This window comes from Phytophthora cinnamomi, assembly GCF_018691715.1.
Source record: "Phytophthora cinnamomi strain GKB4 chromosome Unknown Contig53, whole genome shotgun sequence".
Classification (NCBI taxonomy): domain Eukaryota; phylum Oomycota; class Peronosporomycetes; order Peronosporales; family Peronosporaceae; genus Phytophthora; species Phytophthora cinnamomi.
The window spans coordinates 380,217-400,497 of record NW_027150986.1 but is presented as its reverse complement, the minus strand read 5'-3'; the positions used below and the strand labels follow the sequence as shown (position 1 = coordinate 400,497).

Genomic DNA, 20,281 nt, shown 5'->3' with positions numbered 1-20,281 from the left:
AGTGAAGTCGGACTTCCCATTTAATATTGCAATGCAGTTCTGCTTTAGCTCCTACTTCGAAGTACTGCATGTAGTGTACTACAGTAGATACGGTGAGGACAGAACTACCTATTTCCTGCTATTAAAGAAGACATGAGAGGAGTACTGCAGCAAGAATCTACTTATGGTTGCACTCTGTGCGTTCCGCAAATTAAAATCCAGAGCTGTTCCGGGCGAAGCACGGCTTTGTGGTGATAAATGCCGATCTATCGATGGTAGCTGCCCTGTGCTCATTTGGAATTTGGCGTTGAAGTGAAAAGCACGCGAAATGGACATTTCTCTGTTGTCCCTTGGAACTCAAGAGGTCAACTGCTCCAAGCACTCTCCTCACAATATGCCACGCATATTCTCACTACTATTGCTTTTCGTCTGCAGGTATTGCATGATCTGCAGGCAGAGCGCGGCCTCCGCGACTGGCAAGTTGTGCCAGGCGTCCGCTTCTCCACCCACTCGGACCACGACGAAGATGACGAAATGGACGTGATCTACGGGTACGCATTGACCGCGAGTCTCCAAGAAGAGCGTATCGACCGCAAGCGCAAGCGGGAAACTGGGAAGGCGTCCAACGACAACGAGCAGCCAACATGGAGCTGCTTCCTGGTCCTCCCAGCCGTCTCCTACGCCCAAGCGCCCCCCACACTCAGCATCAAGCGGTGCGTTGCACCCCGGCACTCTTCACCCACTGCAAATATTCCGTGACACTAATGCAAAAACTTATTTCGTTGGGGACAGACTCCTAGAGCTCCAGGAATGCGCGGACGCCAATGAGCCCGACGGAGGTGGAACCGCCATGAAGCAGACGTTCCTGTGCCTCACCGACGCCGCCAACATCAGGTATCGCACCACCATCGTCTACAGTATGTTGCAATCATTATGACACCATTCATACTAACTAGCCGCCCCCACTTGTGCATTCACACACGCGCGCAGCTACTACTCGCTCCAAGCACCAGCCATCCTGCCCTGACGACCATCACCCCCTCACTACAGTGACATATTCGCGTTTTCAAGTGTAGTGGTTGAAGTTCGAAAGAGTGACGTCGTAATGGTTTGCGCATCAGGAAGTGCGTCAACCACTTCAGCTTTGGCTCCGTTCGATCCTTATCGTCTCGCTCCTGCGCTGTATCCGTAGCCCCTCATCGCTGCAATGCGCTTGCCAATGCTGTATCGGAGTTCTGTGCTGAGTGCAGGCCGCAACAAGCTCCTGCAGGGCCAGGCGCAACGCTGCGTGACGACTATCACCACGGGTCCGTCGTCTTCCCCCAAGAGAGACCGCCCCCTGCCTCTCGAGGGCATCCGAGTGGTAGAATGCGGCCACCTCATTGCTGGTCCCTTCGCCGGCACCATTTTGAGCTACTTCGGCGCCGATGTGATCAAGGTGGAACCCCCCACCGGTGATCAGGTGCGCGACTACCGTGAGCTGGACTCGACCAAGACGTCGCTGTGGTGGTACTCCCTCGGCCGCAACAAGCGTTCGGTGGCGATCGACATGAAGAAGGAGGAAGGGAGGAAGCTGATTGAAGAGCTCATTGAGCAGAGCGATGTGCTCATCGAGAACTTCAAACCTGGCCGCATGGAGAAGTGGGGACTTGGCCCGGACCACTTCGAGAGGACCAACCCGAAACTCGTGTACACGCGAGTGTCGGGCTTCGGACAGGATGGCCCGTACTCGTCGAGACCGGGGTTCGCATCGGTGTGTGAGGCTATGGGCGGCTTCCGCTATGTGAACGGATTCGAGGATCGTCCACCAGCTCGCCCGAACCTCAGCATTGGTGATACCATTGCTGGTATCCACGCAGCGCTTGGTATCGTGATTGCACTTCTTGGTCGCGAGAGAGGAGCCGCTGCTGGATTGAGCAAGAAGGGCCAAGTTGTCGACGTGGCCATCTACGAGTCCATGTTCAATTTGATGGAGGCCGTCGTGCCCGAATACGACTATTCGGGGTCGATTCGCGAGTGCTCAGGATCTACCATCACGGGCATCGTGCCCTCGAACACGTATGTTACCAAGGACAAGAAGAACGTCGTCCTTGCTGCCAATACGGACTCTCTATTCGTCAAGCTCATGAATGCTATCGGCCGAGAGGATATGGCGGCGGACACCAAGTACCGTACGAATGCCGACCGCGTCGTGCACCAAGCGGAGATCGATGCCGCGATGGTGGCCTGGACTGCTACTCAGGATCTGGATATGGTCGTTTCAGTGATGGAGAAGGCCACCGTACCGGTGGGTCTCGTGTACTCTGTGGAGGACATGGTCAAGGACCCGCAGTACCAACAGCGCGGTATGTTTGAGGAGGTGGAGATCCCTGATGGGGACAAGACGCGTAAGCTGAAGGTGCCAGCAATCTTGCCCAAGTTGAAGGCTACGCCAGGCGAAACGCAGTTCGCCGGTCGCAAGCTTGGGCAGGACACACGCCAGGTTCTAGCAGACGTTCTCGGTCGATCGGAGCAGGATATCGAGCGTCTGCTGGACGAGAAGGTGGTTTTCGAGCCGTAACTAATGGGGGTAGACGAATGCATGACATTTTTTTTGCGGTAACGCACTATGAATGCATTAAGAAGTCTTGAGCTTGGCAATGGCAAAAGTTGTTTAACGGTGAACCTCACTGCTGGGCTAGAAGTACCTAAGCACAATACTTAGTAATCCGAAGAATCACTATCTTCCAACTCCGACTCGGGTTGTGGTTCGAAGATGAACTTTTCACCCCCTTTGGAGTTTTTTCGTTCCTCATGCGCGAGCCCTTTCATCAGCTCCAATATAGCAGTCATAGTCGGACGTTTCGATGGATCAAAGTCGCACATTGATTCGACAATGTTCCATTGTGCGTCGGTAAACTCATTTGGTTTCTTCAAGAACCTTTTGCGCTCTAGATGATACATGATAGCTGCATCATCTTGTAGACTGCCCCACGGAGGTCTACCGGTGACTGCCTCCACAACGCACATGCCAAATGAGTACACATCTGCCTCCTTTGTTGGTGGACTGGGGCTGTCGCTACGCAGGCATTCGGGTGCCTTCCACCGAATAGCTCCTTTAACACCTCCGCTCGGTCTTGACTCATCCGAAATAAAGCTCATGCCGAAGTCGGTGAGCATTGCGTCTCCGTTTTCACCAACGAGAATTTGATTGCACTTCAAGTCGCTATGAACGATATTACGTTCATGGAGGAAGAGCAGCCCAGCAGCAGTTTGGGAGAGCATGTACCAAACCATCGATCGATTTTCCTTGAGGTATTTCTTCAAATCACCACCAGTGGCTTCCTTGCAAACCAAAAAATAGTTTGACCCACGGGTGTATGCACCGTAGAATGGAACGATGTTCGGGTGCTTAGCTTTTTTCCAAATGCGCGCTTCACGCCAAAACGCTTTTTTGTCTTCTTTCGAAACAGCCTTGATGCGTTTGATGACAACATTAGCGTTAAGCCATTTCCCTTTGTAGACCTTTCCAAAGCTTCCCCCAGCAAATGGCTCCTGGTTACGGCGAATCTCCCGCTCTTGAATGATCAAATCGGCGTTCTGTCGAGCCCCACGGTCCATGATCGAATGTTCAGTCTTTTGGGTTTCGATAATACTTGCAACTTCATGATGACAATTTTCTCGCGCTACATCAGTCGCGGTCAGCCCTTGACTGTCATACAAACTCACATCTGCGTTATTTTCCAGGAGGAGGCGGACACTGTCAACTTCACCGGAGTATGCTGCTCTCATCAAAGGTGTTTGTTTGAGATTGTCGATCGCATCCACATTAGCGCCATGCTCAAGAAGAACTCGAGCTAGATCAGCACGTTTCGCCTCGATAGCAAGGTGAAGAGCTGAACGTCCATCAAGTAGTCTATGATTCACTTCAGTATCCTTACTCATGAGAAGTGCCAGTAAATCCGCATGCCCACGAGCAGAGGCAGCCAGTGGAGTCCATCCAAACTGATTTGGCTCGGCTACTGAAGCTCCATAGTTCAGTAGAAGTTGCGCTGCAGCTTCTTGCCCTTCAAATGCGGCATGAAGCAGAGGCGTCGTCTCAAAATTGTCATGCTTGCTGGTATCCTGCGGGAACTGCACGAGTAGGAGACGCAAAATATCCACATAGCCGCCACGAGCTGCACCAATTACAGGGGTCCATCCCTCGTTGTTCACGACACTTCGAGCTCCGCGGCTTAACAGTTCACGGACTGTTTCAGTATGCCCACTACAAGCCGCAAGCATCAATGCAGAGTTACCATCGTTAGATGTAGCATCAATGTCTGCGTTGTTGTCAAGGAGAAATCCCAAAACATCCATGTGAGATTTTTCTGCTGCGACAATGAGGGCTGTTTTACCGCTATCGTCCTTGAAATCAATTTCCGCTCCGTTGGCTATCAAAAACTTTGCGGCTTCCACTCGACCAAACAAGCTTGCAAGGATTAGAGCGGTTGATCCATCGTTCGCATGCATATTGATTTTTGCATCGGTCCCGACCAAAGCTTTAATAATGGCCATGCATCCCCCTTGTGCTGCCAGCATCAATGGTGTTGATCCATTCGCATCAGGTCGGTTGGCATTTGCGCCAGCACGTAACAGCCCCGACACGAGTTTGTTCCGTCCCGTGTAAACAGCTGAGTGGAGTGCTCTCCACTGGTTCGAGTTGCACTCGTCGACTGGAGCACCAGAAGTCAACAAAAGGTTGACGATCTTATCGTGACCTTCTTGAGATGCCAAGATCAATGGTACAACCCCGGCCGCATTTGTTGCTCCTGCAGATGCACCATTACTCAATAATACACGGCAAGTCTTCAGGTGTCCCTTGAATACTGCAAAATGAAGTGCCGTCCACCCATCAGGACTCTCCTTTTCAACTTCGGCGCCATGGCCAACCAATAGCTCCACCAAGGCGCTGCGACCTCTCTTTGCAGCTAGCATGAGAGAGGTATACCCGTTATTATTGACCTGATTGACATCAACATTTTTTTCTAGTAAACTGCGTGTAATCTCCACATTCCCTCTCGCAGTAGCCTCCCATAGCGCAGTGTTACCATTTGCTCTCACCATGTTGGCGTCGGCCCCACTTTCATACAAAAGCGCGATAAAGTCAGACTGAGAAGCGTACATCACAGGCGTCGAGCCGTCATCCAAGGATAGGTTGACATCTGCCCCAGCTTTTATCAGAATCCGACCAACTTCCACATTTCCACGTTGCGCAGCGGAAAAAAGAGCTGTCCACCCTCTTTGAAGTGCTTTGTCAACTTCGGCTCCTCGCATTAGTAAGAACTCCACAAACGTTGCGTGCCCTTGATGAGAAGCCAGCACCAAGGGTGTTGTTCCGTTGTTCCAGGATTGATTGACGTCCACCCTGGCATCAACCAGGATACTTGCTGCCTTGACGTTTCCGAAGCTGGCAGCAACAAAAAGTGCTGTGCATCCATTCAACGTCGGGTTGTTTGCTACAGCTCCCCGTTGTACTAAGAGATTTACAACATCAGCATGCCCTTCTTTGGTGGCATAGTCCAATGCGGTTCGAATAGGTGGGGTATCAAAAGTGAGACTACAATCATGCGCAGATTGATCACTGTTTTCAGCGAGGCGACCCGGCGTGCTCGGTTCAGTGTAGCATTCCACATCGACATCAGCTCCCCAATCCAGTAACAACTCGGCCACATCGCGATATCCCAGCGCTGATGCAATTATCAGTGCTGTTCTTCCTTCTTGGTTCACGAGGTTGACATTTGCACCGTTACTCAGCAAAATTCGAGCTGTTTCCAAGCATTTTTTCTCCGCAGTGAAGTGTAAAGCTGTGCTCTTGTTGGTACCCCCCTGTTTATTAACGTCAACCCCCCGAGCCAGCAACAGTTTTACAACTTCATTGTGTCCCTGTTGAGCAGCAGTCATCAGCGGAGTAGCGTCATTATCACCGACCGTGTCTCCATTAGCACCTTTATCCAGCAAGATACGGGATAGTTCGAGATGCCCCATAGCTGAGGCGTACTGAAGAGGTGTCGATCCATTGTTTGCATGCAGGTTCACTCCAGCTCTTCGTTGAAGCAGTAGCTTTACTACAGCTACATGTCCTCTCTGCACTGCAAACATCAGCGGAGTTTGGCCTGCCTTATTTGCCAAATCAACGGAAGCTCCAGCGTCGAGTAAGACGCGGGCAGCCTCAACACGGCCATACATGGCTGTAGAGTGTAGCGCCGTGTTTCCGTTCGTCCTTTGGCGGTCAACCGAAGCCCCTCGCCGTGCCAGGAGTTCGACGATCCCACCGTGACCATTTTGCGCAGCAACCATGATCGGAGTGTAGCTGTTCGAGTTCTCCAAGTCGATCGAAGCGCCTGCGTCGAGTAGAACACGCACAGTCTCCAGGCTTCCGAAAGAAGCTGCGATTCTGAGTGCTGTATTCCCGTTTGGCAACTGCAGGTTAACGTTCGCCCCGGAGTCGACGAGTAGCCTCGCGACGCAATGATTCCCATTTTCAGCCGCCATCATAAGCGCTGAGCATCCTCTCTTATTCATGGTATCGACTTGAGCCCTTCTGTCCAGTAGCAGCCTTACCACCTCAAGTTGGTCTTTGGCGACTGCGTGCATGAGAGGCGTATTGCCATTCTCGTCGGGGCGATCCCGATCTGCGCCCAGTCTCAAGGCTTCCGCTACCATGGGTAGATGGCCCATGCTTGACGCAGCCTCTAACAGCGCGTTTAAGTTGATCGGTGGTGGCATATCCTCGAGACCCAGACACTGACGAAGAAACCAGAATGTGACGTTGATGGCGATGGCAGCGACCGAAGGAATCTCACAATGCGAAAGCTGTCCAATTCACAGTGTGAATCAGCCCGAGGTACTTGCATCTTCCCTCTTGGAGGGCGCTTTGCAGCAGACGTCGTTTTACACTGCGAATTACAATGTTTGGCTGGCAGAACACCGCAGCCAATTCGGCCAGCGACAAGAATGAAAGCTCCCGGACAATGGCCCCAGCCGAGCTACGTGTAGATGCTTATTGAAGTGGACATCGCGAGGAAACAGCGCACGGTAATAAGTTCTGCATTGTTTGGCACCTTTGATGAAGGCTTCAACATCGATCTCTGTTTATCGCTGTGCAAGATTTGTGTAACTTATATTTTAATTTCAAAACCAGCATCAAGGCGGATGTTAGTGGAAGGCAGATCGCAACGGCTGCTGGATGAGAACAAGGGTCCGAGCCATAGAGCGATGTGTAGCGCAAGCACATGGCAGTGCATAGCGTTCTCGGCCTAATAAGATCCGCACGCGCTCTTCCTTCTCGCCAAACCAAGTTCTCAACAGATAACTTTGAAATGCCTAGGCAGCGGCGATGGCACCAGCTTCAGCACTGCAATGGTCGTAGCTGTTTCGCAGCACAGGCTCAAATATGCTCACAATGCTGCTACATGTATTGCAGCAAGAAGGACGCGATGGAGAGTCCGGTAGTCGCAGGTACTGTAGCACTTTGATGTCGTCACTCGACACGGGTCCGGACGTTGAGTTCACGTTGTCGCCGCGGTGCCGCCTCCAGCACAATACGCGCAGGTGGCGGGAAAAAAGTCGCCGCATTGCCGCCGTCGCTTGTTGAAGCGGTCACCACAGACAGGCACTGCGGGCACCAGGCACGAAATGGGCAACTTCCCTCGCCACTCTTTAAAAACTCCTCGGTGTTGACTGCGACCAGGAATCCTGGTCCAGGATTCTGCTGCATTTACTATACCGTTGCCGCAGTCTCTGCCCGGCGCTGCAACCTGGCGCTGCCTTGCGGACTCAGAGCCGACAGCCAGCCAGGGGAAATTCGGTCCACCTGGCGTCAAGCCCGTGCAGAGAGCCGGCTCACTCTGAAAAACCGACTCGAATATGTATTCCCACAGGCTTTTCCACCCGGAATCGCATGCATCATCACCATTCTATCCATTCTCGCAGTCCTTCATATCCGCTTTCACAGGCCATTTTCCGCGCATAATCCCCAAGCCGCAGACGCCCAACAGACAACAACAGCGACGCGAAGGAAGGCGTCGAGTGCGCGCGCGATTCCTCCGTCTTCGCGCCTCCTGCCGCCCCACGAGGCCCGGCCGCTCCATCGACGCCACTCCCAGGACCTGCGTCCGCTTCGTGCGTCCACCGCGTCTCTCCCCGCCGCGCACACGAGGTACGCGGCGTCGCGCTTCGAAATTCCGACTTTTTGCGCTAATTCGCTGTGTTTTCGCTGTTTCCGCAGCCTCCAGAGCCCCCAGCACCGCGCCGGAGGCCACCGGACCTTGTCCAGGCTCAGACAGACTCGTCGGCGGCCGTACATGGGATGCCTGGACCCGACTACGACTCAGTAGACCAGACCGCAGCCGCTAGGACCACCAGCAGCGGCTACGGCCTCAAGGCGGCGCCCAGCTTCTCCACGTCGGGCCTCGGCAGCGTCGCCAGCGTGAGCAGCTACAGATCCAGCGACGCGGACGGCCAGGAGGTGAACGTGGACGACTGCGCAGAGGAGTGCGCCGACAGCGACATCCTCGAGTCCCCGAACGACGGAGAGATGACTATTATGAACGACGACGACGCCGAGCTGAGCGAGGAGGAGGAGGAGGTCATGGAGCACTCCATCGACTTCTCCGTGAACCGAGCCACGGTCACGCGCGCGGGCGTCATCCCGTGCTGCGTCTTCGTGGGCCGCGTCCGCTGGGGCACCACGGACTGGGAGATCTACTTCGGCCAGAAACAGATCCTGCGGCTGCACTTCCAGCTGCACCTCTACTGCCTGCTGAACAGGCACAAGTTCATGCGCGGGGTGCACCTGCCCTGGACGATTTGGCGCGAGAAGCGAGCGGAGATTCGCGTCGCGGACGTGTACATCGTCCAGGACTACATCAGAGCCCTGCTCAAGGACAGAGACTTGCGGAACTCGGAGCCTTTGCTCTCGTTCCTGGAGGTGAGTCCGTCGCGAGCGATGCTGCGCCTCGGACCGTCGCTGAAAGAGGGATACGTGCACATGCGCATCAACGGCCCGTTCCAGCTACCGCTCTACACGTGCTTCAATCGCACCATTGAGGCGCTATACAGGCATCTGTATCGCGCGTGGATGCGAATCGCCTTCGTGTCGGCTATCGTGGGCTTCATCTTCCCGGTCTGTCTTGTGATTCTGACGAGTCTACCGACTTTTTTCTCGCCGCAGAAGGAGCTCGTGAGCTCGGATTCGGGTACGAAGGAGGTCTCCACAAAGCTGAATACCGCTGGAGTCTTCTTAGGTTTGGCTGTTCTGGCGGGTATCATTTTCTTTGCTGGATTCGTGTACAAGTTCTTCCAGCACCGGCTTGGTGTTATTCGGCGATGGGTTGTTTTGAAGCCGTCGTGCTTCGCTGCCTATCGGAATCGAAACGATCGTGAGCCCAGCGAGGTCTTCCTGTTTGACAAGACGTTTACAGCCCGGAAGGGAAGCTACAGGCAAGGTGTAAGCTGGATGCCGAGTGGACTAGTTGTGGGGAGTAAAGCTGGTGACATCGAGATCGACACGGGGCACTACTACACTAGATTGACTGCCTTTATCGCTCTCATGGGTGTATGCTACGGAATCATGCGTCTATCAAACAGCATTTACGACTTCGAAAATCTCAGTTTGGACAAAAGCTTGGGTGTTCCGATTACGAATGCGTCTGGGTACGAGAATTGGACTCAGAGTAACGACATTCAGTACTGTGGATACTACTTCACAGTACCACACGGAGTGACTGTCTTTGTTGAAAGTGATGAAAGCACTGCAGTGGTTTCTCAGCTGCAAATGCCGTCTTCGAATTCGATGACAGCAAACCTCGGATACTTTTGGCAAAGTGACAGCATGGGCAACAGCCTGAATGTGATTACGAATGCCGTCGGTGCAGGCACAATGGTTAGCGTGGTGAAGCCCATTGACGCAAAAAACGATCGCTTTTTCGATTCGGGAACAAACTACTCAATACCGAGCATCGGGAACTTGACGCTAGAAGGCGTTGACACTGATATCGATGTGCAGAGCTTCAGTAATGTCGACAGCTTGTGCGCTATTTCCGTGCGTATAGCGCCAGTCACCTGGCGGTCCTACGTCTACTACATTCTGTTCCTGTTTGCTGGAGGTATTATTGCTCCTGTGGCGGGTTTCCTGGCCAACTATTTCGTTACGTATCTCGGAGTGTGGCATCCACATGTTCGTCGTGACCACTGGTATCGGTGTGTGCGTCGACTTCAGAAGCTCAAACGCCAAGAAACAACTACGCGATTCAACTCATTTGCACCGCAACACATCAGCACATTAGCTGATGACGACAGTGCTGCAATTACAGCTAAAGCTAAGGCCGCTAAGTTGCCTGTAGGACTGGGAAACACCGGGGGCAGCGCAATCAACCAGGTGGTGGACTCGGTGGTCAAGCTGGAAGCGGAAACGGTTGCTCGTTTGGGCGCTGGTAATTTGGCACCTGCCTCCACTCGTGTGGACAGCAGTACGCAGTCTGAAGAGTCTTTCGAAGCCCCACCGCCTCCTCCTAGTGCCGTAAGCTGGCATGTGGACGCGGAAGACACATACGAAGCTATGTACAAGGCCATCTCCAACGCCAAGTACGAGATTTTGATTGCCGGTTGGTGGGTGTGTCCAGACTTATTCTTGCTTCGCCCTGGTCGGAAGTTGCACCCCCGTGAACCCGACGAAGATCCCAATGGACAGCAAGTGAACAAAACCATGTTGCGCCAGTTGTTGATGAAGAAGGCGGAAGCTGGTGTCAAGATTTATGTGCTTATTTATCGTGAGGTGAAGCTGGCGCTTACGCTGAACAGTGCTTACACAAAGCGCAGTCTGATGGTTCACCCGAACATTCGGGTTCTTCGGGATCCCATTTTCCAGATTCAAAGTTTGGGATTCTGGTCTCATCACGAGAAAATCGTCTGCATTGATCAGTCCCTTGCTTTCGTTGGAGGATTAGATCTGTGCTTTGGCCGATATGATCACCATGGACACCCGATTAGTGACCCAAGCGAGGATCCTGTTTGGCGTGGCAAGGATTATTCGAACCCGATCATCAAGGATTTCGTGCGAGTGAACAAACCTTTCGAGGACCTTATTGATCGTGGTTCGCAGCCTCGTATGCCTTGGCATGACGTACATTGCAGTATTTCGGGCCCACCTGTGCAGGATGTGGCATACCACTTCATTCAGCGGTGGAATTTTGTATGCTCCAAGAACGACTATCAGCTTCGAACTGGCTGGTGCATCTGCTTTCGCTCACGGCGGTTTAAATTCCTACCGAAATGTCTAGTGCCAATGGACTTCAATGGCTGGACGCTACAGTACCCATCGTCAGACCCTGAAGCTATGCGGGAGCGTGATGGATCCACTCGGACAACTATTCCTCTTGTTCGTGAAGATTCGCTGAGTATGGAACCATTCCAAGTGGTCCAATCGCTGAACCCCATTTACCCGTGTGCTGCTACGGGTCCCCAGTGGCCGGCTCCATCTTCGTTGAATCCCCTCAATCCCATCCGTCCACCAATGACGAGTGCATCTGGACCATTGGATAACGGAGAGGTATTGCGTGCCCAGCGCGGTGAATCCATTCTGCAAGTGTTTCACCCGAGTGCCAGCATCTGCAATATTCAGGTATGCCGCTCGGTGTCGATGTGGTCGGCGGGTGTGCCGACGGAGGCGAGTATTCAGGCTGCCTACATGGATGTGATTGCCAACTCGAAACACTACTTGTACATCGAGAACCAGTTCTTCATTTCAGGAATGGATGGCAACGGCATCGTGCGCAACCGGATTTTGCAAGCGTTGGTGGACCGTATTGAGCGTGCCGTGCAGCGTGATGAGAAATTCCGTGTGTATGTGGTGATGCCGCTGCTTCCAGCATTCGAAGGCAACGTCCGTAGCCACGAGCTCACGAACCTACACGCAGTGATGCACTGGCAGTTTGCAACCATTTGCCGTGGTCGATACAGCCTTTTTGAAGCGCTGAAGGGTGTAACAAACCATCCTGAGCAGTACGTCGCATTCTTCGGATTGCGCAAGTACGGCATTATGCCTAATGGGTGTGTGTCCACTGAGCAAATTTACATCCACAGCAAGCTCATGATCGCTGATGACCGATGCGCTATCATTGGCAGTGCGAACATCAATGACCGCAGTATGAACGGCGATCGCGACTCAGAGATTGCACTCGTGATTGAGGATATGCAGTACGAGGACGGTGTGATGAACGAGAAACCGTATCGGCGGGGCGTTGCTGCTAGCAAGCTTCGCATGCAGCTTTTCCGCGAACACTTGGGTCTAACCGACGATGATCTGTCGATTGTGGATGCAACGTCGGATCGTACATGGCAGATTATCAAGTCGTCCGCTTCGAGCAACACGAAGGCTTTCGAGACCGTGTTCGACTGTGCGCCATCAAACCGTATGCGCGCGTTTGTCAACTTCCAAAGCATCGAGGTGACGCAGATCTTCGAAAATCAACGTATGAATGTGCTGAAGGTACCTGGTCGAGCGCATGTGTGGGATGCCCAGAACTTGAAGGAGGGAGACTATGCGCCATGGACGGATGTCAACGGTGTGCCTATTGCGGCTGACCGCGTCGATTTGAGAGACTTCGAAGTGGACAACTTCAGGGATAAGAAGAAAAAGTTGTTCTCCATGGATCACGATGGATGGTGTTACGCGCGTAACTTCTCCATTTTCCAAGAGGTCCGCACGATGAAGACAGACTACAAGAAGCGAGAGAAGCTTCAGCATCTTGTAGCAGATCGGCTGATGGCCCAAGTGCGACGTCGCCGTTGGGTCAAGAAGGGCTTACTGCCACCGCGTCCTGATCCTCGCGAGAGCTCCTTTAGTATTGCCAGTGATGACGAAGAGCACGGGCGATTCTACTCGCTTTGGCGAAGACTTCAGCAGGGTGATTTCAGCCGTTCGAACTCCGTTAGTACTCCGACGAACTTCAGTCACTTGGACACTGGCGGCAGCATTGCGAACAGTGTGAGTGTTGGAGGCACTACTTACGGTCGTCGTCTGTATAATTCATCGTCGTTGCCGATAGATGGTCCGATCATGATGACAGCCAACACGCCCTCGCGCACTGCTGTGCTTGGAGATGCTCCATCGTACCCGAGCTCGCCAAGCGGTGCGAGCTTCCAGCAGACTCCTCAAAGTCCATCTGTGAACGCAGTAGTTGGCGGGCCGCGTAGTGTTCGCAATGCTCGCTCGGCCTCCCTCCTGGGAACTGGTGCGGGCGTCAGAACACGCGCCAATACCCGGAGTGCCCGTGGTAGCTTCATCGGTTTGTTCAGTGTCACCGGTGGCAACCGAAACGATACTGACGACGATTCTAGCGATGCGGGCAGCGACTACGGCGGAGGCCACGGCATTCGTGCGTCGCTCAAGCGGTGGTACTCCACGATGGACGTGCTGGACTTCGGGCGCCGCTCCAAGTTCAACGCGGAATACTTCGACGGCGAGGACCACCTGAACGGCGACGACCCGCTGCTCGAGGAAGGCCAGGGCAGCTACCACGCTGCTACTCGCGATGGCCTCCTGACGGAGGAGGGAGCGGATGGTTCGGATGCTGAAGACGCCGACTGCCAGATCAGCCACGTGCAGACCGCAGCTACAGTCCGCAAGGAGGACGAGACGCGAGCTCGTGGCCAACTCTCGGAGATCCGCGGCCACCTCGTCGAATTCCCGCTGGACTTTTTGGTGGAGGAGATTCTCAAGCCATCGGTGCTGCCCGCCGACATTCATATTTAAGCAGACGACGTCGCGTTCGGTGTATCATGCTCAAGGGGGTGCAGTCGAGCAGCGTACGATAGAGTAGGTACGTAGTTCTGGCAGAATATATTGAGTTTTGAGTTTTTCGCGTGATCGTTTTTCTTGATGTTTGTGGTCGTTTTTGTGATACGACAACTTGAGGCCTAATCAATCAGAAGCATGTTCGTCTTCGAGGCCGTCGCCGGTGGAGCTCTGGCGCTTCTGGACGTAGCCACCAAGGCCCAACTCCCGTTTGATGAATATGTGGTGGTGGCTGGACGCGTGCAGCGCTCTCGCCAGCTCACGTGCCTCGGCGGACGTGTCAAGCGTGACGGGAAGCGCCGGCTGCTGGTCGTTCCGTTAATTGGCCAAGCTGAAGATGCAGGAACAGCTTCGACCCCGAGCGTGCAGATACTGGACGTGGGCGAGGTGGCGGTCAACTTCCTGCTGGGGGTGAAGGCGTGCTTCCCCACGCTGGTGCGCAAGAACCCCATGGCCGAGCCCATGGACGACGACGACAGTGACTCGGACGAAGAGGAGGAGGCGCACAAGAAGCAGAAGCACGAGCAAGATGCAGAGTCTGCTGCGGACTCTGAAGCTGCTAAAGAGAGTCAATTGCAGACCGAGGCCGCCGAGTACATGAGCCAGACAAGGGTCAAGGTGCTCGCCACGCTGGACGAGCTCTTCAGCGCCTTTCAAATTGCAGACCCGACGAATGTGCTGGTGTCGCTGCGCAACGATCCGTCGCTGCCGAAGCCTTGCCAGTTGCTCTGCATGGACTGCCCTCCGCTCGGTAGTGTGGAGGTCTCAGCACGTGCTGCTGCACCGCACGCTTTTTCAACGTCAACAGGTCCGCCCGAGCCGCTCAATTTTGGCGTCTTGTTCTCTGAAGTGGCGACGAGCAAGATGAACGAGCAGTTTCTGCATATTCCGGTGCCGCGCTCGCCGCCTCTGCCAGCCCCATCAGCCCAAGGAGAAGACTATGTGCAAGAGAGCTTCCAAGACGCGACGGTGCTGACATTTGGAGCTAAACGTGAGGCCACAGCTCATGGTGGCGGCAAGACCTGCGACGAAATGGTGAAGAACATTCGAATGCGCCATGCGTCGGGCACGTTTTGCACGCTGGTGCTTCCGACGAAGACATGGGAGCTAGTGGTGGATGAGCACAAAACGTTTCTCCCGCAGGTGAGCGAGCTACACGGCGAGTTGCGTTTGCGCCGTTTGATGGGGAACGCTCCTTGCGGAGTCCCAATCGAACTGCTACTTGAAAGCTAAAGCTACAACAACAAAGTGCACTCGCAGCCAGAGCCTGCAACGCGACTAAAGGATAAAGAGATAAAACAGGTAGGCCCTCTTCGGACTCGCTTTGATTGTGTAGTTTTGGCTTCTTGTGCTGTCGTATCGGTATCTCAACCTAACTCTGGCCTACCGGTCAGACACATCCAGTAGTTGTTCTCCTTGAGAACCGACCCGTCCTCGTTGTTCGTGGCGCGCGGTGTCCTGGCACCGCGTGGGTTCTTCTCCGGCCGCCAGAGCCACTTGGCCGGCATGAGCTCGTCCAGCACGTCCTCGTCGTCTCCAGCTTCGTGCTCATTGTACGACGTGACGAGCAGTGGCACGCGCACCTCTCCCAGCACGAGTCGGATTGCTGGCAGCCACTCGTCGTAGCCCCAGATACCGGCGTTGAAGCAGACCACCAGGTCCGGTTCACAGTACAGCGTCTTGTCCTGGAAGTAGGCCTCGAAGCCGCCGACGAAGTAGCTGATGTCCACCTGGCACGTCTTGGTGTCCTCCTCGTATGTCTGCGAGAAGTGGGTCAGGTGCAGCTTGCGCGACAGGTTGGGCCCCACCAGCACGAGCCGGACGGCCGACAGGTGCGTCGCCGAGGCCACGTGCTGCGAAAAGCCCCGGAAGACCTCGAACGTCTGCGGTCCAGTGTTGCCCTCGCGGTGGTCGGCGCCCAGCAGGTGGACGGTCACCGATTTCTTGGCGCTGAAGGTGACGTCGCTGTCGTGGGAACGCTCCAGCCTCTTGACCCACTCCACCAGCGTCGCAGCGCGAGTCTCTTGGGCGGACGTGCTCAGCGCCATCAGCTACAGTATCGATGGTCTCTTTCGCTGGTGGTAGAGCAGATGACCAGCCGTCATCACGAACAGCTGCTTGATGTGGCAAACTTCAGAAAATCAGCTCGACGTTCGTACGAAAAAGACCACTTTCCATTCACCCGCGTCCCTATAGAGCAGTATTAATTGCGCCATGCTGGCGATCGAGACGACGTGGATGGACACAGGCAGCTACCCGCACCGGTACCTGTACGTGGCGTTCGCCATCTTCCAGTGCTTCCTGGGCGCGGGGGTCATCTTCGGCTGGTATGTGGGCAGATGCGTCGCTTTGCTTTGCTCGAGATCTGGTTACGTCGGACACGGCACTGACGTGTGTGATTGTGGCGAACTTTGATGTACTTAAGGACGTCGCTGGTGCCGATGCTGGAGAAGGAGCGGATATACCACGAGCTCTGCAAGACTGGAGAGACGAGTACGAGCTGTGCTGTGCTCTATCTTGGCGTGGAGATTTCTTCTGGAGTGATCTGAAAGAGCTGGGATGTCCTTGCTTGTGTGGATGTTTGCAGACTGTTCGGCGCAGAGCGACCGTCTCCAGTACGCCTTCACGATGGCAGTCTCCAGCAGTATGTGGTCCAATCTGCTGCTCGGCCTCGTATTTGACAAGTAACTTACGCACTGGATGCTGAATTTGCTCCTTGCGGAGTGCATTGGGCGAGGCGACGCTGATTCACTGTGGACTGTGATAAACTCCTGTGCAATGGCAGATTCGGACCCCGCGTGACGAAATCGCTTTCGCTGGTGCTGCTGATTACCGGGGCATTGCTCATGGGCAACGCACATTATAGGTGCGTCGTTTGCTCCGAGAGTATCCGTTCGTGCAGCACTGGTACGAATGCAAGTATCAAACTGATACGCGTTTCGTTGCAATGCTCTATAGAGAAAACGCCGAAGGGCACGATCTGCTGCTCTACGGAATGGTGCTCGTGGGGTTCTCGGGTCCGGGTATCCAGCTTGCTGGCATCCACATGTCCAACCTGTTCCCCGAGGCGACAGCGCTAGTTGCGTGCTTCATTGTCGGCGGTCTGCAGCTAAGCTTCCTGATCTTCACGCTGTTCAACCTTGCGTACACGCACCTCAGCATGTCCATGGCTGCGATTTTCGAGATCTACGCGGCCGTGTTGTTCCTGTCGCTAATCGGTACAGTGCTGACGGAGCCAGACACACCGTTCGAAGTCGTCCCGAGTGAAGAGCACGAGCTGCTCTCGCCGATGCGATTGCCCTCTGTGTTCAAGGAGGAGGAGGCGTCGCTGTTAATGTCCACGCCCGAGCTGGAGAAGTACAGGAGGCGGCACCGCTTGCCGACCGACGAGGTGTTTTTCGACGGAGACCTGCACAACCGCTCGTTCCGGACGCAGGTGCTGTCCAAGCCGTTCCTGCTGATCGTGTTCTACTTCTCGATCCTGTCGCTGTGGTGCAACTTCTTCCTGGGCAGCATCACGGGGTTGCTGCGATGGAAGGGTCTGCCCGAGAGCGAGGTGGCGAGTCTGCTCGGGAATCTGGCCGTCGTGCTGCCGGGAAGCGTGGTCTTCATCCCGTTCGTAGGGTATCTGCTCGAGAAGTGCGGCTACACGTACTCATCGCTGCTGTGCACGGTGGTGGCGCTGTGCTTCACGGTCATGCTGAGCAGTGCGTCCACCGGCTGGATCGTGGCCGGTTTCGTGACCTACGCCTTCTTCCGCACCATCATGTTCCCGCTGCTGTTCGCGTACCTTGGGCACCGCTTTGGATTCCAGCACTACGGCGCGCTGTCGGGCATCGCCTTCTGCATCGGTGGCGTCGTGGGGCTGCTGCAGACGCCCATTGCTGCCATCGGCGACTTCCGGACCATCGGCTATGTGCAGGTGCGTGACGTGGCTGGCTTTCTGATTCTGGTCCGCGAGGATCGGCTTTCGGTGGCGTCTGAATTGACCTGCCCCGCTAACTCTTGTGCGTGTGTTTCGGCTCACATCTTGCCAGTTCGGGTCGCTCCTGCTCACGCTGGTGGCGCCCTACTTCGAGCGCCAGCGTGACGGGTACTACTAGTGCTAGTGCGACCGACTGGGCAGCACCACGCATGTGTGCCTCTCTCGACAGGCACGCGGGCCGTTACTCACGCTCCTGGTAACCACCCGGGCCAACGGTGATCTGGTCGTTCATCTCGGAGAAGGCTTCGACGCGAAGGCTGCGAGCGCGGAGCTCGAAATGCCCATGGTGCGCTTGTCGTCGAGAGGCCATGCTGCTCGAAGCACGCAACGGCATTTTCGCATGGCTGTGTGTAGTTGAAGGCGGTCGTCTTGCAGAAAGGAAGCCACTTGTCTCCGCTCTACAACGGGGCGAAATGCTCCCATCTTCGTAAAACGGAGTATTATAAAGTTTTAATCGTTGATTCTCTCATCGTGCTGGATATTTTAGTTCGAATTGACTATGCAGTCCCTTTACTGTATAGCGATTTTGTATGATTGCTACCAGCCGTTATAAGGCGTTGTCGCTCTGCCAACTCGCGTCCCTAGCCCGCGGAAGCTGATTCCAATCAGACCAACAGATGGCTAACTTTGCGTGCTTTTGCAGATGCGCAACCTGTGATACCGTATAGTATACTTTGTGTCAACTCCACCCTTGTACCAGCTCTCACAGATGCACAAGGCATCCAAAGCGGTCAGAGGCTGAAGTTACACCGCGCTGCGCTATCGCTACAAACGGGCAGTGTAACCATCTGCATCACTTCGGCGCGGTGGTCAAGTGTACCGAAGAAGTGGTACCAGAACTCAGCAGCAGGAAGGAAGCGCTGGCCCCACCCCACTGGTACTTTAGCCACCTTCCGTGACGACTCTCGACCGTCCAGCAGCAGCTCCACCCATGTCGCTCTTCTCGCTCCCGAACGTGCTGCGGCGCAGCGTGCCGTCCGACGGCAGCGACAGCGCGCCCGCCGTGCGGCCCTCCGTCGTGAGCACCAACCACCTGAACGCGCAGCTCGTGGAGGAGGCCAAGCACGTGGACCAGCACCTGTTCTTCGGGCCGCAGCAGACCGTGTTCGAGGGCGAGCGCCAGCGCGTGATCCACGGCGAGCGCAAGATCCAGAAGAACAGCAAGCGCTTCTGGCTCATGTCCGAGCCGCTCAGCATGGAGCGCGACAGCACCACGTCGCTCATCGGCTTCCCGTCGGAGCCGCAGACGCGCGCGGGCGGCCTGGGCAGCAAAATGTCGGCCGCCACGCGCTTCCTCGGGCAGAAGGTGGCGCAGATGAAGTTCCCGCCCTCGCACGTGAACGAGGACTCGTTCTGCGACGGCTGCGGCATGGACCCCATCGTGGGGAACATGTACTCGTGCTCCAAGTGCGTCAACTACCACCTGTGCGAGAGCTGCTACCAGCTGGGCATCCACGGCTTCGAGGAGTCCAAGCTGCTGCTCGAGGTGCGCGAGGACTTCGCGCTGCGCAAGGTCATGGACGAGTCCAAGAACAAGGTGCCCGAGGAGGTCTTCACGGTGCTGCTCAAGACGGTGTGCCGCGGCCAGGTGGACAAGTTCAACTTCCTGGCCAAGTGGATCACGGCCGTCGTGCTCGGCCAGCCCATCAACACGCTCGAGGTGCGCGGCATCGAGATCCCGCACCTGGACGCCGAGACGCGCGGCACGCTCGTGCAGCTGCTGACCCCCGTGCTGGCCGACCGCACGGACCTGGAGGTGTGCATGGAGTGGTTCTGCCCCGTACGTCCGGAGCTTTTTATTTCGTGCTTCTCGTATTGTTCTCGGAATCTTGTGACTGATTTGTTGTGCGGTTGCCGATGTATTGACGATGAACTAGGACGCCGACAACATGGACCTGCCCGGTGTGCAGCGCCGGATGGAGACCATCCGTATCTGGGTGGCTACTGACAAGGACCAGAAGTCCCCCTTCGCCATGAAGGAGGGCCTCAAGGATGAGGACACCGAGTCGGACATGTCCCCGACGAGCGCCAGCGGAGACGTCATTGGCTCCCCTGGCCCGGCCAGCCCCGTGTCAGAGTCGCCGTGCGTGACGCCCCCGCCGTCCCCCTCGGGGGTTCGCCGCAAATCCACGGGAGCGACGTCAATGACTTCCGAGTCGTCCTCGCAGGTCTCTCCCCCGCGCCTTGATGCGCTGGCGCTCGCCGACAAGGTCGCTGAATACACGTACGAGGACGACGACGAAGCCTACATGTCGGACTCAGTGAAGAGTGATATCGAGCCCCGGAAAGTTGCCAGTTTGTCGCCCTCTTCCGGTCAGCGATCGGAAGGCATCCAGATGTAAGAAGAACGAGGAGAGGGCCAAGAGACCGGTGGACACGACACGGCCGTGAGTGAGCTGTTGATCGCAGCGGATCGTAGAGGTGGTGCGCTTCAAAGTCCGCGGCCCTCTTGGTCCTCCTTCATTTTGTTATTTTTCATTTTCGCTTTGCACTCGGAATGT

At 55.3% G+C, this 20,281-nt stretch overlaps 8 protein-coding genes across 8 annotated transcripts; 7 read left to right on the top strand and 1 right to left on the bottom strand.

Moving 5' to 3' along the window:
• Positions 1-307: 307 nt before the first annotated feature.
• IUM83_00126 (caib baif family protein) lies at positions 308-1,006 on the top strand (the record flags this gene model as incomplete). The annotated part of the gene is made up of 4 exons (XM_067923867.1): positions 308-343; positions 415-692; positions 772-873; positions 970-1,006. The coding sequence occupies 4 exons, from the start codon at positions 308-310 to the stop codon at positions 1,004-1,006; spliced, it is 453 nt and encodes a 150-aa protein (XP_067789200.1).
• A 78-nt stretch (positions 1,007-1,084) lies between these two features.
• Positions 1,085-2,539, top strand: IUM83_00125 (putative formyl-coenzyme A transferase; the record flags this gene model as incomplete). Its single annotated transcript, XM_067923866.1, has 2 exons — positions 1,085-1,087; positions 1,172-2,539. The coding sequence occupies 2 exons, from the start codon at positions 1,085-1,087 to the stop codon at positions 2,537-2,539; spliced, it is 1,371 nt and encodes a 456-aa protein (XP_067789197.1).
• A 4,897-nt stretch (positions 2,540-7,436) lies between these two features.
• On the top strand, positions 7,437-13,061 carry IUM83_00124 (Phospholipase D; the record flags this gene model as incomplete). Its single annotated transcript, XM_067923865.1, has 4 exons — positions 7,437-7,458; positions 7,998-8,158; positions 8,228-12,985; positions 13,047-13,061. 4 exons carry the CDS (start codon positions 7,437-7,439, stop codon positions 13,059-13,061), a joined length of 4,956 nt encoding a protein of 1,651 aa, XP_067789198.1.
• A 344-nt stretch (positions 13,062-13,405) lies between these two features.
• IUM83_00123 (Phospholipase D) lies at positions 13,406-13,753 on the top strand (the record flags this gene model as incomplete). The annotated part of the gene is made up of 1 exon (XM_067923864.1): positions 13,406-13,753. One exon carries the CDS (start codon positions 13,406-13,408, stop codon positions 13,751-13,753), a length of 348 nt encoding a protein of 115 aa, XP_067789203.1.
• Positions 13,754-13,933: 180 nt separating this feature from the next.
• Positions 13,934-15,028, top strand: IUM83_00122 (uncharacterized protein; the record flags this gene model as incomplete). Its single annotated transcript, XM_067923863.1, has 1 exon — positions 13,934-15,028. One exon carries the CDS (start codon positions 13,934-13,936, stop codon positions 15,026-15,028), a length of 1,095 nt encoding a protein of 364 aa, XP_067789204.1.
• A 134-nt stretch (positions 15,029-15,162) lies between these two features.
• IUM83_00121 (Zinc (Zn2)-Iron (Fe2) Permease (ZIP) Family) lies at positions 15,163-15,843 on the bottom strand (the record flags this gene model as incomplete). Its single annotated transcript, XM_067923862.1, has 1 exon — positions 15,163-15,843. The coding sequence occupies one exon, from the start codon at positions 15,841-15,843 to the stop codon at positions 15,163-15,165; it is 681 nt and encodes a 226-aa protein (XP_067789201.1).
• Positions 15,844-16,009: 166 nt separating this feature from the next.
• IUM83_00120 (Major Facilitator Superfamily (MFS)) lies at positions 16,010-17,898 on the top strand (the record flags this gene model as incomplete). The annotated part of the gene is made up of 6 exons (XM_067923861.1): positions 16,010-16,122; positions 16,221-16,288; positions 16,383-16,479; positions 16,581-16,661; positions 16,754-17,717; positions 17,833-17,898. The coding sequence occupies 6 exons, from the start codon at positions 16,010-16,012 to the stop codon at positions 17,896-17,898; spliced, it is 1,389 nt and encodes a 462-aa protein (XP_067789202.1).
• An 813-nt stretch (positions 17,899-18,711) lies between these two features.
• IUM83_00119 (major facilitator superfamily) lies at positions 18,712-20,122 on the top strand (the record flags this gene model as incomplete). Its single annotated transcript, XM_067923860.1, has 2 exons — positions 18,712-19,560; positions 19,658-20,122. 2 exons carry the CDS (start codon positions 18,712-18,714, stop codon positions 20,120-20,122), a joined length of 1,314 nt encoding a protein of 437 aa, XP_067788612.1.
• Between the last annotated feature and the right edge of the window lie 159 nt (positions 20,123-20,281).